The 17,876-nt window shown below is 44.3% G+C and overlaps 1 protein-coding gene across 3 annotated transcripts in view; it reads right to left on the bottom strand.

Moving 5' to 3' along the window:
* Window positions 1-2,668: 2,668 nt before the first annotated feature.
* Window positions 2,669-17,876, bottom strand: part of KIF3B (kinesin family member 3B) — a 54,986-nt gene continuing 39,778 nt past the window's right edge. For 2 of the 3 annotated variants that reach the window (XM_017944898.3, XM_009216353.4), the window contains exons 6-9: window positions 10,774-10,887; window positions 10,000-10,105; window positions 7,341-7,519; window positions 5,879-6,458 (exon numbers count right to left, since the gene is read on the bottom strand). In XM_017944898.3, coding sequence (XP_017800387.1) covers window positions 6,362-6,458; window positions 7,341-7,519; window positions 10,000-10,105; window positions 10,774-10,887 — 496 coding nt within the window. In that variant the 3' untranslated portion in view covers window positions 5,879-6,361. Of the gene's footprint in view, window positions 6,459-7,340; window positions 7,520-9,999; window positions 10,106-10,773; window positions 10,888-17,876 lie in introns of all 3 variants that reach the window. The other variant, XM_003904884.4, reaches the window with a different exon arrangement.

Below are 17,876 nucleotides of genomic sequence, written 5' to 3'. Positions count from 1 at the left end.
TACTTTGAACTCTTGCTTTCTGGGTAATGGATTCTGAACTATTCCAAACTAGTAATTATCAAGGCTAAGCCAAGCTGTTTCTTAACTCTTTTTGGAAGGGTGGGGAGTAAACAGACATTACACAGTTTGAAAGCGTCTTATGAGGAAATACAATTATGAAACATTTGCCTGAGTCGCACAGGCCACCATCCCCTTTGTGCTCCTTACATTTTTTGTTTGATCTTTAAAGTCCTACACTGGAATGTTTTCTACAGTTCTCCATGCTACCCTCTAGTGAGGGTAAAAAGGGACTGCAGATACCTTCTTGTGAAATTCGAGTGTTCTGCAAAACCCTGGCAAGCACTGTTCCCCCATCCCTTTACAAATGCCCTTCCCTCCTCCTTGCCCAGCTAACTCCTGTCCTCTAGATCGCACCGTAACTGCCATTTCTTCAAAGAGCCCTTTCCTACTTTACCCACCGCATCTAAATTAGGTCTCCACTCTCCTCTTATAATATTCTATTATATTGGCCACACAGGGTGGCTCACATGTGTAATCCCAGCACTTTGGGAAGCTGAGGCAGGAGGATCACTTGAGTCCGTAAGTTCAAGACCATCCTGGGCAAAATGACAAAATCCCATCTCTACAAAAAATTTTAAAAAATTAGGTGTGGTGGTTCACACCTTGGTCCCAGTTACTTGGGGGACTAAGGCAGGACGATGATTTGAGCCCAGGAGGTGGAGACTACAGAGACCCATGATCATGCCACTCTACTTCAGCCTGGGTGACAGAGTGAGACCTCATCTCAAAAAAAAAAAAAAACAAAAAACAAAAAAAAACAAAAAAAAAACCTATTATATAACTTCATGATATTTGACACAATTCATAATCATGTATTTGTGCACATTTGGTTAACTTAACATTTACCTGCCGGGCGCGGTGGCTCACGCCTGTAATCCCAGCACTTTGGGAGGCCGAGGCGGGCGGATCACAAGGTCAGGAGATCGAGACCACGGTGAAACCCCGTCTCTACTAAAAATACAAAAAATTAGCGGGCGCCTGTAGTCCCAGCTACTCAGGAGGCTGAGGCAGGAGAATGGCGTGAACCCGGGAGGCGGAGCTTGCAGTGAGCCGAGATCGCGCCACTGCACTCCAGCCTGGGCGACAGAGCGAGACTCCGTCTCAAAAAAAAAAACAAAAAAACAAAAAAAAACATTTACCCATCCTCCATCCCCATTAAGGTGCAAGTTCCATGTGGGCAAGTTCCTGGTGTTACGTCTATATATCTAGTGCCTAGAATAGCTTGACACATAGTAGGTACTCAATACAAATTACTAAATGGTTAACAGTTTTTCTTTAGGATTTTCTAAAGATGGTATGTCGAATACTGACTTCTAGTTTCTTGGGACACAAAGTATTCATGGTATCTTCCAAACACAGTGCATTATCACAGCAATAACCACATTTTTTTCATGGCTGCTCTATCCACATACTGTACTTGCTCCTTTAAATGTATCGCTGATCCTCAAAATGGCCCTTCAAAGTGGGGTTCATCACTCCGCTTTACAGACAAAGGCCCTAAAGTTCAGAGAGGTCAATTAAATTCCTCCCAGTCATACGGCTAGTAAGTGGTGGCAAGACCAGAATTAAACCCAGCTTGGAGTCCAGGGTCTGTGCTCCTTCCACCCAGTCCCACTTCTCAACATAGGGGCACAAGCCCCCAGGGTCACTCCAGCAGGCCTATGAGCATGGGAATCCAAAAGACAATGTGCGGCCCATTTTTTGTATCTTCTTTTCCTGATGGTAAACAACATAAAATACTTTTGTGTTAAAAAAGGTACAGACCAGCCTGGGCAACATAGTGAGACCCCATTTCTACAAAAAAATAAAAAATTAGCCAGGCATAGTGCTACACACCTATAGTCCCGGCTGAGGTGGGAAGATCACTTGAGCCTGTGAGGCTGAGGCTGCAGAGAGCCGTGATCATGCCACTGCACTCCAGCCTGGGCAACAGAGTGATACCCTGTCTGGAAAAAAAAAAAAAAAAAAGGCACATATATTTTAAAGTATGACATATAAAAGTAAATTTAAAATAATTTTTAAAACAAAACACAAAAGTTAAAAGAAATTTCATGCTTGTTGCCCAGGTCAGTCTCAGGAACCTCTATGGAAAAACATGAAAAGCACCTGTTACTCTGTCCTTCTTCATTTTATGTATCTTTTCCTTGTTGCCGTATTATTTATTTATTTATTTTTATTTATTTATTTTCAGATGGAGTCTTGCTCTGTCGCCCAGCCTGAAGTGCAGTGGTGCAATCTTGGCCCACTGCAATCTCCGCCTCAAGCAATTCTCCTGCCTCAGTCTCCCGAGTAGCTGGGGTGACAGGCGCACACCACCATGTCCCACTCATTTTTTGTATTTTTAGTACAGACAGGGTTTCACCATGTTGGCCAGGCTGGTCTCCAACTCCTGACGTCAAGTGATCCACCAGGCTCAGACTCCCAAAGTGCTGGGATTACAGGCGTGAGCCACCACACCCTGCCCCTTGTTGCTATATTAAATAATGCCAGCATCCCCACTCAATCTTCATTTTCCCACTCCCACTCAATTAAAATGTCTATTGAAAATGGCAGGATGTCAGCCACGGGCATGTCATTTTCAAAAGCCTTAGTCATTTATGAGGACACCTTTTTGTAGGTACAATAAATCTGATTGATTTTTATTACACATCTTAGTTTAGAATCACTTTTACATTCCTAGACAAAGAGATGATACAAATAAATATCAATTGTAAAACTTAGAGCCCCAAGTATTGATTGGCATATTCTTTGTCTAAAGGTAGCCAAAGAGAAGGTCGAGATCAGTAATAACTTCAAGGAGCCATAAAGCCCACTGCTTCCTGCTGGCCCCAGGATCACTCCTTCATAAATAACCCCAGAAGCATTTCATTCAGGCAACAAGGGCAGGCAGAAAGGTGACAGATTTCTGAACAGCACAAAACAAAGCCTTGCGTGATAGACAATCACCAGGCCCACTATTCTTAGCCAGTTCCCTCAGAGCATTTTTAGTATGGCTTTTAGAGTATATTAACAGCCCCATTTTCGTCCACTGATGGGGTTCAGATGGTCTGAGGTGTTGTCTCCAGTACGCCTCAACCTCAAGTGGGAAATGTGAGGCAAAACTGATATCCACGTTAACAGGGAATTGACACTTCTCAGAAACTTGGCAACGATTCTACATTCAGTGAGGGAGGACTTGTCAGAGTCAGACAGGAAAAGCAGAGAGCGGCCCACGCCCGAGCTGCAGCACTCTGGCGCCCTTGGTCATGGAGGTGTGGGTGGAGCAATTCAAGCAGCATGCAGGCATTAGACGGGAAATAATCCAGCGTTAGGTCAGTCTTAAGAAAGTGCTTCATGCCTATGATTTGTGGCCTTGGGTTCTGAATCCAGGGGTCTGAGAGACATGTGACTTTAAAATATGAAGCCAGATACATTCTCCAGATCAGAATAAAAGGGGGTCTATTGGGGGTTGCACACACAGTCTCAAACTCCTTCTCCTGATGGCCATCTTAGATCCTGTTAGACTTGCTTTCTGGCTTTGCTAGCTGCTTCTGGCATAAAGGCCCTTAGATGGCTCAGAACATTCTAGGTACGACTAGAGACATGAAAACCTGGTCCCTCAGTGGGCTTGGTAGGTCCTCTACATATTTGGCTCAATGCAGAACCCAAAGCAGCAGCTTTCTGGTGGCAGCACAACATTCTACAATCTGCTCTATTCAAATATTTATCAGATCCATTTTTAGAGAAGAAAAGCACCAGAGACTGCTTGGAAAGGGACAGCTTCATTTCCAACTAAGTCTTCTTTTCTTTTGTTTCCACAGACCACCACATAAACACAGCTGGGTACAAGACAGGCCTGTCAACTTGTCTGTCTTCTCTTAGAAAAGTTCTATGTGTCACTTAACCACCCTTGGTCAGAAGAGTCACCTCGAGATACCAGTATTAACGTAAAGGGTTATCTGCAGTTTTCTTTCTCTTTCTTTCTTTCTTTTTTTTTTTTTTTTTGAGGCAGAGTCTCACTGTTGCCCAGTTTGGAGTGCAGTGGTGTGATCTCGACTCACTGCAACCTCCACCTCCCAGGTTCAAGTGATTCTCTTGCCTCAGCCTCCCGAGTAGCTAGGACTAGAGGCATGCACCACCACACCTGGCAAATTTTTGTATTTTTAGTAGAGATGGGGTTTCACCACGTTGGCCAGGCTGGTCTTGAAGTCCTAACTGCAGGTGATCCACCCACCTCGGCCTCCCAAAGTGCTAGGATTACAGGCGTGAGCCACCACACCCGGCCGGTTATCTGCAGTTTTCAATTCTCAGATTTGCTACATGAATATTTTTAGCCTACAGAATTCAGATTAGCTTTGAGGAAATGTGGTGTGAGAGACACGTGTAACCAGCAGACAACCAGCATAGGCTACCCACCTTAGCGTTTTGTTCTTATTCAAACAGGCAAATTCTTAGTAAATAAGAAAGAAGCAAGGTTTGATCTCAAGAAAAGATGAGGGAAGGCTGAAAAGGGCCCTGGGTTCAGAAAGAAGGGTTACTAAAAAGGAGATAAGCCGCTGGACAACAGATCTCCATCTTGCAGAATGCTAAGACATTGCACTTAGTACCTCCTATTTCCCACGGGTTCTGATCCAGAAATGTGCCCTGGGAACTGAGCAGCTGAGTTAAAATATAACTCAAGGCCCACCTGAGTCGCCACCTTCCTGAAGCACCGTGCCAGCAAGGTGCACCAGTGTGGCAGACCTGGAGACTCATACTGTCCCCTCAGGCTTGGCTCGTGGACTCAGACACCCACATGGGAGTGCTTCCAGCCTGGATTAGTCATTCATTGGACCTTTAATACAGACAGACAAAAGGCAACAACTGCACATTAGTGTATTTCTAAAATTGGGCAAGTTCTTGGTCTCTGTCTCTCTTACAGACACACATGGACACATTCACAGACCACAGGCACCATCGTGCTCTCACACCCACACACACTTACGAGCTTCTCTTGGGGAAAAATGAGTAATATTCACCTAATGACCAACATAAAATGAAGCTCTGAATCTCAATAATACAAGGAACTAAAACTTACAAACCAAACTAGTAATATGTAAACGGGAATTCTGAACTCTCCTTTGAGCCTATTCAATCACACAGCTACTCTTCACCAACATCTCAGGCTCTGCCTGGAGGGAGCCACAGTTCTAGGATTCGGTGAATTCTCTGCTGAAGGCAGGCAGGATTCCTTTGCTTCCATCTGTTATGTCTTCCCTACCCACTGCACTGAGTCTCATGTCTCCATCTCTGCATCTGCCTAGCTACTCTTCTGCTCTCTATACCAATATGGAACAAAACGGGGAATTCAAAAGTGCCACTATACAGCTCCTTCCCTCAACTCCAGCCCATCAGAGAAGGCAGAGCAAGCCTCCTTTCTCACACTAAACAGGCCCACTGCACAGCATGCTCTGGACACAGAGGATGGGCCCACACAAGGATGCTCAGAGTACGCGTGCATGGGAAAAAATGGTGACAAATGAAGAGTAAAGTGATATGGTGTATGGACATGGCACCAGCTTACAGACTTAGGTCTTCGACAGGATGGTCACGGTTTTGAGGTTTTAAAGAAGCTATTTCCCTAAATACTCCGAGGAGGCAAAGGGAATGTTATTTCTATTGCTCCCAACATTGAATCCTTCAGAAGCAGAAACTGGAAGAGATTTCCTCACTGGGCAGGACCCAAAGGCAGATCCACTTCTTACTGAGGTGCATGGAGGCAAGACGGCTGATGGTGCCCACCTGGGGTACTGGATTCAAATGCGATTTCTCATTTCTCCCTACAAGAACAGGCACCTAGTCAAGTTCTAGGCTTTTCACTTTTCAATCTCACTGTCATTTTATTCCGAGGCTCCGAAGATGTGGTCCTGCTAAGGGGACTCCTGATTCTGCCCTATTGTTCAACAAGAAGGGAGCCCCATGTAAAGAACAGGCCGGAAAAGGAGAGAGGAAAGAAACGGAGGGCAAGGGAAGGGGGAGAAGAAGGCAAGGTGGAAGGAAGCAAGGTCACTGGTCATTCTCTTGCTTTCCACTTGGACTATCGCACTTTACCTTACCCATGCATTTCTGAGATGCTAATTAAAAGATGTTTCCCAGAGGGGCTAAGTGCCAGATTAGGAACAGCACGTTTGACCAGATTAAGCTGGTTGATCTGCAAAGAGGCCATCGCTTCTCCTCAGGGGAATGGTTCTGAGTTTGGGCCGAGTCCTCTCTGCAGCTTTTTGCTAGTCTCTTCTCTCAGAAGGCAAATGCTGTTTCCGCCCTGGGAGAGGAGGAGCTGGCTTTACTTTGGAACCAGCCCCCGAGACTGTGGATAAAGCTGAGATGCAGGGGTTCCTGAGGAAGAGGAGGAGGATCCTGACTTCCTTCCACTTTTAGGCCTGCAAAAGTCAAACACATGTTTATATTACATGTCCCCATCTCTGTCCCTGACACATCAGATGTCATTAACATTTCATTTCAGGCCATTCTTCAATGGCCTAAAAATGATACGTTCAACTGTAAAACCACTAGACTGGCACAGCCTGAACCTTGGGGCATGGCCAAAATGGCCTCAGAACAGAGGTGTGGAATATGAGAGAAGAGATTCTGATGCTTAGCAGTTGTTCTTCCTTTAAAACCAAAGCTTGATTGGTAACAAAAATTAAGTTTGCAGGTAGAACTTCTTCCATTTTGGTTCTGCACCCAATTGTTTTCCTAAAACTTCTAATCCAGAATGTAATAAGACAGAATTACTACTTTTGCACCAAATGGGTGAGATAAACTTAGCATGGAGGCCCAGAGCCTGGGTTATGGATCTGGATTACCTATTTTTGAATTATCGCTTTCGCCCTTACTTGCTGGGTTTCCTTGGAGATGGCTACTTTCTCAAATTCTCTACGTTTCAGTTTTCCTGTCTATAAAATGGGACTGATTATAAAATTTACTTTATAAGTTTTTACAGGAAATCATTAAGATAATGTTTGTAAAGCACTTAGAACTACCGGACACCTCGTGAGAACTGAAAAACTGACTGCTCTTTCACCAGAATACATTCACCTTATAGTAAGGGACTGGGGACATTAGGTATTCTGGTATTCAGTATACCTGGCATAGTGTCTCAACTATAAATATTTGTAGAATAAATAAGTAAACATAGGAGTAATATGGCAACATTTTCTAGTGTGTTCTGCAAAGTATTCCATGATAAACAAGCATTCTTGCTTTGGTTTGTCCTTATTCAAACATGTTCTGTTTAAACACACATCAACAAAGCCACTCACCTGGCCTTGGATTTCTTATTTGCAGTGCTTTCAAAGGATGATGCATCCACCTGTATCTCATCTTCATCCTGCAGAGCCGCATCCAATGCAGCCTGAACCTTAGGGGCAATGGCTGGACCCTCATAGTCTCTGGTGGTCCGGCTAGGCATGTCCAGCTCTAACAGCACAATGTTTTCTGCCTGCAGAAGCAGAGCCATCACCAGCTAGGTTAGCCTCCAACTGGACACAGGCAGTACAAGCAATCGAGGGCCCCTCCAAGAACAGACGTGCAAACTGCTTGTTATTCAGGGCCTACCAAGAAAGTGCCTGCCTAAAAGAAGTGATGCAGTTTTACAATGCTAACCCCACCTAATTTATTGCTTTTGCTTTCTTTCTTTTAAAGAACTCAAAGCCGGGAAGAATGGCACCCAAAGAGCTAACTAATCGTAATCTTCTGTTTGGCTCTGGCTGCCAAGAGAGATTCAGAAACATTTAAAATATTTCAAGTGAAAATCTTTCACTATAAAAATAATACAAGTTCCCGGCCGGGCGCAGTGGCTCAAGCCTGTAATCCCAGCACTTTGGGAGGCCGAGGCGAGTGGATCATGAGGTCAGGAGATCGAGACTATCCTGGCTAACATGGTGAAACCCTGTCTCTACTAAAAATACAAAAAACTAGCCGGGCGTGGTGGCGGGCGCCTGTAGTCTCAGCTACTTGGGAGGCTGAGGTGGGAGAATGGCGTGAACCCGGGAGGCGGAGCTTGCAGTGAGCCGAGATCACGCCACTGCACTCCAGCCTGGGAGCACAGCGAGACTCCGTCTCAAAAAAAAAAAAAAAAAAATACAAGTTCCCTATTGATAGTTATAAATTGATAGTTATAAAATACAGATGAGCAAAAAGAAAAAAATATTGAGTGTGCTCCCACCAACCAGAGAAAAACAGTTTACATTTCGATATATTTTACACCAAATTTTATATTCACATATATACTTCTGTTACAAATTACTCTATAACTTAATACGTTGTGTATCCTAGTTCAGCCACTTGCCACACTCCCTGACCTTTAAGCAACAGGACTGACTGCATAGAGGAGATGGGGAAGCTTAATTAGAGAAAGCAGTCAAGTGCTGAGTACAATGCCCAGCACACAGCAAGTGCTCAGCTGGACATGGTCATCTCAGTGCTTCGGGAGGCCAAGGCAGGAGGATCACTTGAGCCCAGGAGTTTGAGGATACAGTGAACTATGATTGTGCTACAGTACTCCAGCTTGGGTGACACAGTAAGATCCTGCCTCCAAAAAAAAAAAAAAAAAAAAAAAGGCCTGCGCGGTGGCTCACGCCTGTAATCCCAGCACTTTGGGAGGCCGAGGCAGGTGGATCACCTGCGGTCAGGAGTTCGAGAGCAGCCTGGCCAACATGGTGAAACCCCGTCTCTACTAAAAATACAAAAATTAGCTGGGCGTGTTGGCTGGCACACGCCTGTAATCCCAGTACTTTGGGAGGCCAAGGCGGGTGGATCATCTGAGGTCAGGCATTCAAGACCAGCCTGGCCAACATGGTGAAACCCCATCTCTACTAAAAACACAAAACTTGGCTGGGTGTTTTGGCATGTGCCTGTAGTCCCAGCTACTAGGGAGGCTGAACCACCAGAATTGCTTGAACCCAGGAGACGGGCGTTGCAGTGAGCATAGATTGCACCACTGCACTCCAGCCTGGGCGACACAGTGAGATTCCATCTCAAAATAAATTAATTAATTTAATTTAACTAAAAAGTAGAGGCTCTCATGGCAGAGCTTCTATTTTTCTATTTTGGGGTCATAAAATAGTCCTCGATGTCCCTTTAAATGACTACATGACTGACACACATTTTGTGAGATGAAAGTACCTGAAGTTCTTTACGACAGGTCCATCTCCTGTCACTACATATCTGTGTTCTCTCCAGTCTTCCCACAGAGCCATTTTGAAGCTCATTGTTAATATTTACTGGCCATGACACACAGGATGTTTGGACTCTTTCTCTAGTACTTTTTTTTTTGAGACGGAGTCTCGTTCTGCCAGCCAGGCTGGAGTGCAGTGGCACAATCTTGGCTCACTGCAACCTCCGCCTCCTGCCTCCTGGGTTCAAGTGATTCTCCTGCCTCAGCCTCTCAAGTTGCTGGGATTACAGGTGCCTGCCACCATGCCCAGCTAATTTTTGTGTTTTTAGTAGAGATGGGGTTTCACCATGTTGGCCAGGCTGGTCTCAAACTCCTGACCTCAGGTGATCCACCCACCTCAGCCTCCCAAAGAGCTGGGATTACAGGCGTGAGCCACTGTGCTCAGCCTATTCATTATTATTTTTATTATATTTACTTATTTATTTTTTGAGACAGGGTCTCACTCTGTCACCCAGGCTAGAGTGCAGTGGCATGATCTTAGCTCAATGCAGCCTCTGCCTCCTGGGCTCAGGTAATCCTCCCACCTCAGCCTCCCAAGTAGCGGGGACTACAGGCACACACCACCACATCTGGCTAATTTTTGTATTTTTAGCAGAGTTAGGGTTTCGCCACATTGTCCAGGCTGGTCTCAAACTCCTGGGATCCACCAATCTGTCCACCTCGGCCTCCCAAACTGCTGGGGTTACAGGTGTGAGTCACTGTGCTTGGCTTATTTATTATTTGTTACAAAAGGATCTTCTCACCCTGTATCGGGCCTCTGGACGAATCATCATGGACATTCTCGCGTGCTGGCTCAATGGTCTCTTATATCCCACGGCTGAGACTGGCCGCTTCATCATCTGCTGGTTCCTGGAAATGAACTGCAGTGTTAAAGCCCTGGCTGGAGTCCTGAGGAACCAGCACTCGAAGACTCTGATAGAATCTGAAGCAAGCATCTCCCTGGACTGCGGGCTGACATAAGTGGGACGAGAACTGCTTCTGTTTTCTGCTTGAGCTGCTTTCTGATTCAGAGCATCATGCATCTTTTAAGCCAGAAGGAATTTTAATCATCGCCCAGTTCTTAGACGGCATTCACAAAGCATAGCTGTCAATACCCCCCACCTCTGCATCCCTGCCAGGTGTCTCCCATCTTTCCAGCAGGACCCAGACTTAGAGTGAGAATCCTTCTCAATACTGTGGGTCAGAATGACACACAAAGACAACAGCTCTGAATTGCCCCTCCTGTGACCTAGCATAGTTCACTTCACAGCTGGAGAAACAGAAATGCAGGAACTTTGGAAAGGTCACTTGCTCACTCACTAGTGACAAAGTCTCCTAATTCCTAAAACCACACTCATCATCAAACTTTTACCTGGTGGATCTATGGCAGCTACATAATCAGAAATGCAGTGGGTTTTGAGTTTAAACAAGCCAAACTGTGTTCTTATCAAACCCCTTTGTTGACTGGAGGGGTCTTGTTATCACTCATTCTTTTCCCCTCATACTTGAAAATATACTTAAAGTTAATAGTGACTTACTCCAGTCTGGTTATAGGATGTAGTTTCCAATGATCTTCCTCTTCATCAAAGAAGGCTCTATTCATAATTTTACTTTTTTCTTCCAGAGGGATAAAGTTTTCTATAATCAGATGCCTGTAAGAGCACACATAACAGGTGAAAACAGACAAAGAATACATATGAAGTGTCAGCTATCTGGTCTCATGCATGGTGAATAATTAGGTAAGAGTCAAGGCACACAGCAAACATTTACTCAGCAGGTACTATTGGCCTAACATCATACAAAGAGCTGAGATACAGACACAAATGACATCTGGTTCCTGCCTGAAACAAAGGGTAATGGTGCAGCCCCGTTAGGTATAATAGGTACTGACAGCGGTCTGTCTTAGAAATATGGAGAGGTCACTTCTGCCTGGGAAGGGGCAGGATGTGAACAGGCTCAAGAGGGAGGTGATGCCTGGGCTATACTGGAGTGCACATTTGCTACCTGAAGTATCTTTTAGAGGGCCACTGGTGGTGCTAACGAAGGTCATTAACCTCCAAAATGCCAAAAACAGAATAAATTAAACTGCCTTACTCCAATCCCATGGCTTGTTGTCCAAGCCGGAAAATTTCCCATTCTAACTGACCAGGATAAAAAGCAGGACTGAGTGGATTTCAGCCCCTGAGAGCACTGAGAATGAAGACCATTCCTACAAACAGTCTCTGCCTGACAAGTGCCCAGGAAACACATCAAACAAGGAAACTGGAACCCACTAGTGGTGTCTCTCTATGGTGATGATTGTCTCCCATTACATCTCTGCCTTTACTCTTCTAAAGCCTCAGGACAAAACAATGCCAAAAGGAAATGAACACGGAAGGGACACAGAGCAAACAGCACAGAGGTAGAGGGTACTGTGGGAAACAGGCTGACTCACTGTTTACTCAAAAGATATAAAAAGAGATATAGGCCGGGCACAGTGGCTCACGCCTGTAATCCTAGCACTTTGGGAGGCCGAGGCAGTGGATCGCCTGAGGTCAGGAGTTCGAGACCAGCCTGGCCAACATGGCAAAACCCCGTCTCTACTAAAAATATAAAACTTAGCTGGGCATGGTGGCGGGTACCTATAATCCCAGCTACTCAGGAGGCTGAGGCAGGAGAATTGCTTGAATCCGGGGGGCAGAAGTTGCAGTGAGCCGAGATCACGCCAAAGAGCGCCAAGTGAGCCTGGGCCAAAGAGCAAAACTCTGTCTCAAAAAAAAAAAAAAAAAAAGAGAGAGATAATAATGAAAATAGACTCCTTAGAAAAAACAATATTTTGGGGAGCTAAAATTTTCTCTTTATTTTGACATTTCAGAAACTATTTTTTATAACACATATTTGGCTTTCTTCTGGTTATAATGATCCTATTTACTCATTAGAAAATGTAAAAAACAGGTTGGGCCCAGTGGCTTACACCTGTAATCCCAGTGCTTTGGGAGGCTGAGGCAGGCAGATCACCTGAGGTCAGGAGTTCGAGAACAGCCTGATAAACATGGTGAAACCCTGTCTCTACTAAAAATATAAAAATTAGCCATATGTGGTTGACCTGCACCTGTAATCCCAGCTACTTGGGAGGCTGAGGCATGAAATGCACTTGAACCTGGGAGGCAGAGGTTTCACTGAGCCAAGATTGCACCACTGCACTCCAACCTGGGCCACAGAGCAATACTCTGTCTCAAAAAACAACAACAGGCCGGGCGCGGTGGCTCAAGCCTGTAATCCCAGCACTTTGGGAGGCCGAGACGGGCGGATCATGAGGTCAGGAGATCGAGACCATCCTGGCTAACACGGTGAAACCCCGTCTCTACTAAAAAATACAAAAAACTAGCCGGGCGAAGTGGCGGGCGCCTGTGGTCCCAGCTACTCGGGAGGCTGAGGCAGGAGAATGGAGTGAACCCGGGAGGCGGAGCTTGCAGTGAGCTGAGATCCGGCCACCGCACTCCAGCCTGGGCGACAGAGCCAGACTCAGTCTCAAAAAAAAAAAAAAAACAACAACAACAAAAAGAAAATGTAAAAAACATAATCACCCACAATTTCACTATCCAGAGATAACTATTATTATTTTGGTATATTTTGTCCTGATCTTTTTCTAGATGTACATACCTACAAAGAGGACTGACCGACATACACATTTAATTAATTAATTAGTTTTTCTGGAGACAGAGTCTCGCTCTGTCACCCAGGCTGGAGTAAAGTGGCGCAATCTCAGTTCACTGCAACCTTTGTCTCCCAGGTTCAAGCGATTCTCGTACCTCAGCCCCTGGAGTAGCTGAGACTATAGGCACATGCCACCATGCTCAGCTAATTTTTTTGTATTTTAGTAGAGACAGGGTTTCATTATGTTGCCAGGCTGGTCTTGAACTCCTGAGCTCAGGCAAGTAGCCCACCTCAGCCTCCAAAAGTGCTGGGATTATAGGTGTGCACCACCGCACCTTGCCCACATTTAATTTTTTTTTTTTTTTTTTTTTTTTTTTTTGAGACAGAGTCTTGCTCTGTCGCGCAGGCTGGAGTGCAGTGGCCGGATCTCAGCTCACTGCAAGCTCCGCCTCCCGGGTTCACGCCATTCTCCTGCCTCAGCCTCCTGAGTAGCTGGGACTACAGGCTCCCACCACCTCGCCCTGCTAGTTTTTTGTATTTTTAGTAGAGACAGGGTTTCACCGTGTTAGCCAGGATGGTCTCGATCTCCTGACCTCATGATCCGCCCATCTCGGCCTCCCAAAGTGCTGGGATTACAGGCTTGAGCCACCGCGCCCTGCGCAAACATTTAATTTTAAGGGCTCTTTTCCCAATTTAAAATTTGGTCATTAAAAGAATCCCTTTGGGCCGGGCGAGGTGGCTCAAGCCTGTAATCCCAGCACTTTGGGAGGCCGAGACGGGCGGATCACGAGGTCAGGAGATCGAGACCATCCTGGCTAACACGGTGAAACCCAGTCTCTACTAAAAAAATACAAAAAACTAGCCGGGCGAGGTGGCTACCGCCTACAGTCCCAGTGACTCGGGAGGCTGAGGCAGGAGAATGGCGTAAACCCGGGAAGCGGAGCTTGCAAGTGAGCTGAGATCCGGCCACAGCACTCCAGCCTGGGCGACAGAGCGAGACTCTGTCTCAAAAAAAAAAAAAAAAAAAAAAGAATCCCTTTGAAAAGTTCTTCTTTGGCCAGGCATGGTCATTTTGTAATCCCACTAGTGAAATAATAGATCCAGACAAAGAGATCATCTGTTGGCTGAAACCATTAGCTCCACATTTCTCAGGCCAGGCTGCACATTAATATTACCTCCAGAGTTTTGAAAAATATCTTGCCCAGACCTCATGAGAGACCAAGAGTTCTCAAAGTGCATTCACCAAACCAACAGAAGCAATACCTGGAAACTATTAGAAATGAAAATTCTCAGGCCCTGCCGCAGCCTTGCTGAATCAGACTCTGGGTGTGACACCCATCAATCTGTGTTTAACAATCCCTTCAGGTAATTCTGATGCCTGCTAAAGTTTAAGGACTACTGCCCTAGGCCAATTAAATCAGAATCTCTGAGGTGAGGCTTAGACATCACTAACTTTTAAAACTTCTCAGTTTGTAGCCAAGGTTGGGAACCCGTGCTTCAGAGACAGTTTTCAGTTAAAGCGAAATAAAGGGGATAGAGATGCAAGTTAATTGACACCATGAAGAAAGAGACCAACAAATCCAGAATGTGGTATATTTTTCTTTCTTTTTTTTCCTTTTGAGTTGGTGTCTCACTCGGTCACCTAGGCTGGAGTGTAGTGGCATAATCTTGGCTCACTGCAGCCTTGAACTCCTGGGCTCAAGCAATCCTCCTGCCTCAGCTTCCCAAGTAGCTGGAACTACAGGCACAAGGCACCACTCCCACCTACAACGTGGGAATTTCTACAGGCTATCCGACTCACTCTTTTCAACAAGTCAACTATGAAAAATATGTGTGTGCGTGTGTGTGTGTGTGTGTGTGTGTGTATATACACTTGTGCCCCAGCGGGAGTGCAGTGGTGTAATCTTGGCTCACTGCAACCTCCGCCTTCCAGGTTCAAGCAATTTTCCTGCCTCAGCCTCCCGAGTAGCTGAGATTACAGGTGCCCGCCACCACACCCAGCTAATTTTTGTATTTTCAGTAGAGATGGGGAATTCACCATCTTGGCCAGGCTGGTCTTGAACTCCTGACCTCATGATCCACCTGCCTCAGCCTCTCAAAGTGCTGGGATTACAGGTATGAGCCACCATGCTCGACTGAAAAATATTTTTTAAAATAAAAAGAATTGGCTGGGCGTGGTGGCTCACGCCTGTAATTCCAGCACCTTGGGAGGCCGAGGTGGGCAGATCACGAGGTCATGAGATTGAGACAATCCTGGCCAACATGGTGAAACCCCGTCTCTGCTAAAACTACAAAAATTAGCTGGGCATGGTGGCATGTACCTGTAGTCCCAACTACTCAGGAGGCTGAGGCGGGAAAATCACTTGAACCCGGGAGGCGGAGTTTGTAGCGAGCTGAGACTGCGCCACTGCACTCCAGCCTGGCGACAGAGTGAGATTCTGTCTTAAATAAATAAATAAATAAATAAATAAATAAAATAAAAAATAAAAAGAATTGCCTCAGATTAAAATAAGTCTAAGAGACTTAATAACCAAATGTAACATGTAGTTCTAATATGTAGCTCCTAATATGAGCAAACCAAGAAAATCTGAATGTGGATTGGGTACTAGAAAATACTAAGAAACTTAATTTTTTTAGGTGTAAAAATATCATTGTGTAGACAAAAAGCAATTATATATACACATATAATTTTTTTTTTTTGAGACAGATTATTGCTCTGTCACCCAGGCTGGAGTACAATCGCACAATCTTGGCTCACTGCATTCTCTGCCTCTAGGGTTCAAACGATTCTCTTGCCTCAACCTCCCGAGTAGCTGGGATTATAGGCACCCGCCACCACACCTCGCTAATTTCTGTATTTTTGTAGAGACACGGTTTCACCATGTTGGCCAAGCTGGTCTCGAACTCCTGACTTCAGGTGATCCGTCCACCTTGGCCTCCCAAAGTGATGAGATTACAGATGTGAGCAACCATGCCCAGCCAATATTTTTATATACTAGTAATTAATATTCCAAAAATAAAATTAAGAAAACAATGTCATATACAATAGCACCCAAAAAACCCTTAGGTATAAATTTAACAAAAGTGCAAGACTTATACACTGAAAACTACAAAACATTCTTGAGAAAAATTAAAGAAATAATAAATAAATGGAAATATATCTCATGTTCATGGATCTGAATACTTAATACTGTTAAGATGACAATATTGCCCAAATTGATCTACAGATTCAATACGATCAATATCAAAATCTCAGTTGGCTTTGTTTGCAGAAATTGACAAGCTGACTTTAAAATGTAGAGGCATACCTCATGGATATTGTGGGTTTGGTTCCAGACTACTGCAATAAAGTAAGTATCACAATAAAGCAAGTAACACAAGTTTTTGGTTTCCCAGTGCATATAAAAGTTATGCTTACACTATACTATAGTCTATTAAATGTATAATACCATTTTGTCTAAAAAAAGTACAGACTTTAAAAATACTTTATTGCTAATAAACGCTTACACAGAGACATGAAGTGAGCATATGCTGTTGAAAAAACGGTGCCAACAGACTTGCTCTATGCAGGGTTTCCACAAACCTTCAATTTGTAGAAAATGTAATATCTGTGAATTATAACAAAGCAGAGTGCAGTAAAACAAAGTATGCCTGAATACGGAAATGCAAGGGACCCTAAACAGCCAAAACACTCTTGAAAAAGAACAAGGTTGGAGGACTCACACTTACTGATTTCAAAACTTAACTACAAAGCTACAGTAATTTAGACAGAATGGTACTAGCATGAGGATAGATATATAGACCAAAGCAACAGTATTGAAAGTCCAGAAATAAATGCTTAATTATGGTCAACTGACTTTCTTTCTTTTTTTTGAGACAGAGTCTCACTCTGTGGCCCAGGCTGGAGTGCAGTGGCGCGATCTCGGCTCACTGCAACCTCCGCCTCCCGGGTTCGAGCAATTCTTCTGCCTCAGCCTCCCAAGTAGCTGGGACTACAGGCGTGCGCCACCACGCCTGGCTAATTTTTATATTTCTAGTAGAGACAGGGTTTCACCATATTGGCCAGGGTGATCTTGAACTCTTGACCTCAGGTGATCTGCCCACCTCAGCCTCCCAAATACTGGGATTACAAGCATGAGCTACCACGCCCAGCCCTGACTTTCAATAAGTATGCCAAGACAATGAAATGGGGAGAGAAGAGCCCTTTCAACAAATGGTACTGGAACAACTAGATATCTGCATCCAAAACACTGCACTTGAAACCCTACCTCACACCATACACAGAAATTAACTCAAATGGATCATAGACCTAAATGTAAGACCTAAAACTATAAGCCTCTTAGAGGATCTAAGAGAATGAAACATATGTCCACAAAAAAACTTTAATATGAATGTTCATAGCAACATTATTCATAACACCCAAAAGTAGAAATAATCCAAATGTCCATCCAATAATGAATGGGATAAATAAAATGTGGTATATTTATACAATAGAATATTATTTGGCCATAAAAAATGAATAAAGTATTAATACATGCTACAACATGGAAGACTGTTGAAAACATTATACTAGCCTTGGCAACAAAGCAAGACCCATCCTCATGAAAAAATTTTTAAAAATTAGCCAGGTGTGCTACCATGCAACTGAAGTCCTAGCTACTCAGGAGGCTCAAGCAGGAAGATCACTTGAACCCAAGAGGTCAAGGCTGTGAGCTATGATGGCACCACTGCACTCCAGTCTGGTTGACAGAGGAAGGCCTTATCATTTAAAACAAAAAAAAACAACAACAACAAAACACACACACACACAAAGAAAGCAGTCACAGAAGGCCACATTATTCCAACATTATTTCATTTATAAACTTATATGAAAGGTCCAGAAAAGGCAAATCTAGATACAATACCAAAAGTACAACAAACAAAAGAAAACACAATTAAATTGGGCTATATCACAATGGAAATCTTTTGTGCTATAAGTAATACCATCAAGAAAGTTTAAAAACAA

The sequence above is a fragment of the Papio anubis genome, chromosome 16, assembly GCF_008728515.1.
Source record: "Papio anubis isolate 15944 chromosome 16, Panubis1.0, whole genome shotgun sequence".
In the NCBI taxonomy this organism is placed as follows: domain Eukaryota; kingdom Metazoa; phylum Chordata; class Mammalia; order Primates; family Cercopithecidae; genus Papio; species Papio anubis.
This window is presented reverse-complemented; position numbering and strand designations above follow the sequence as displayed.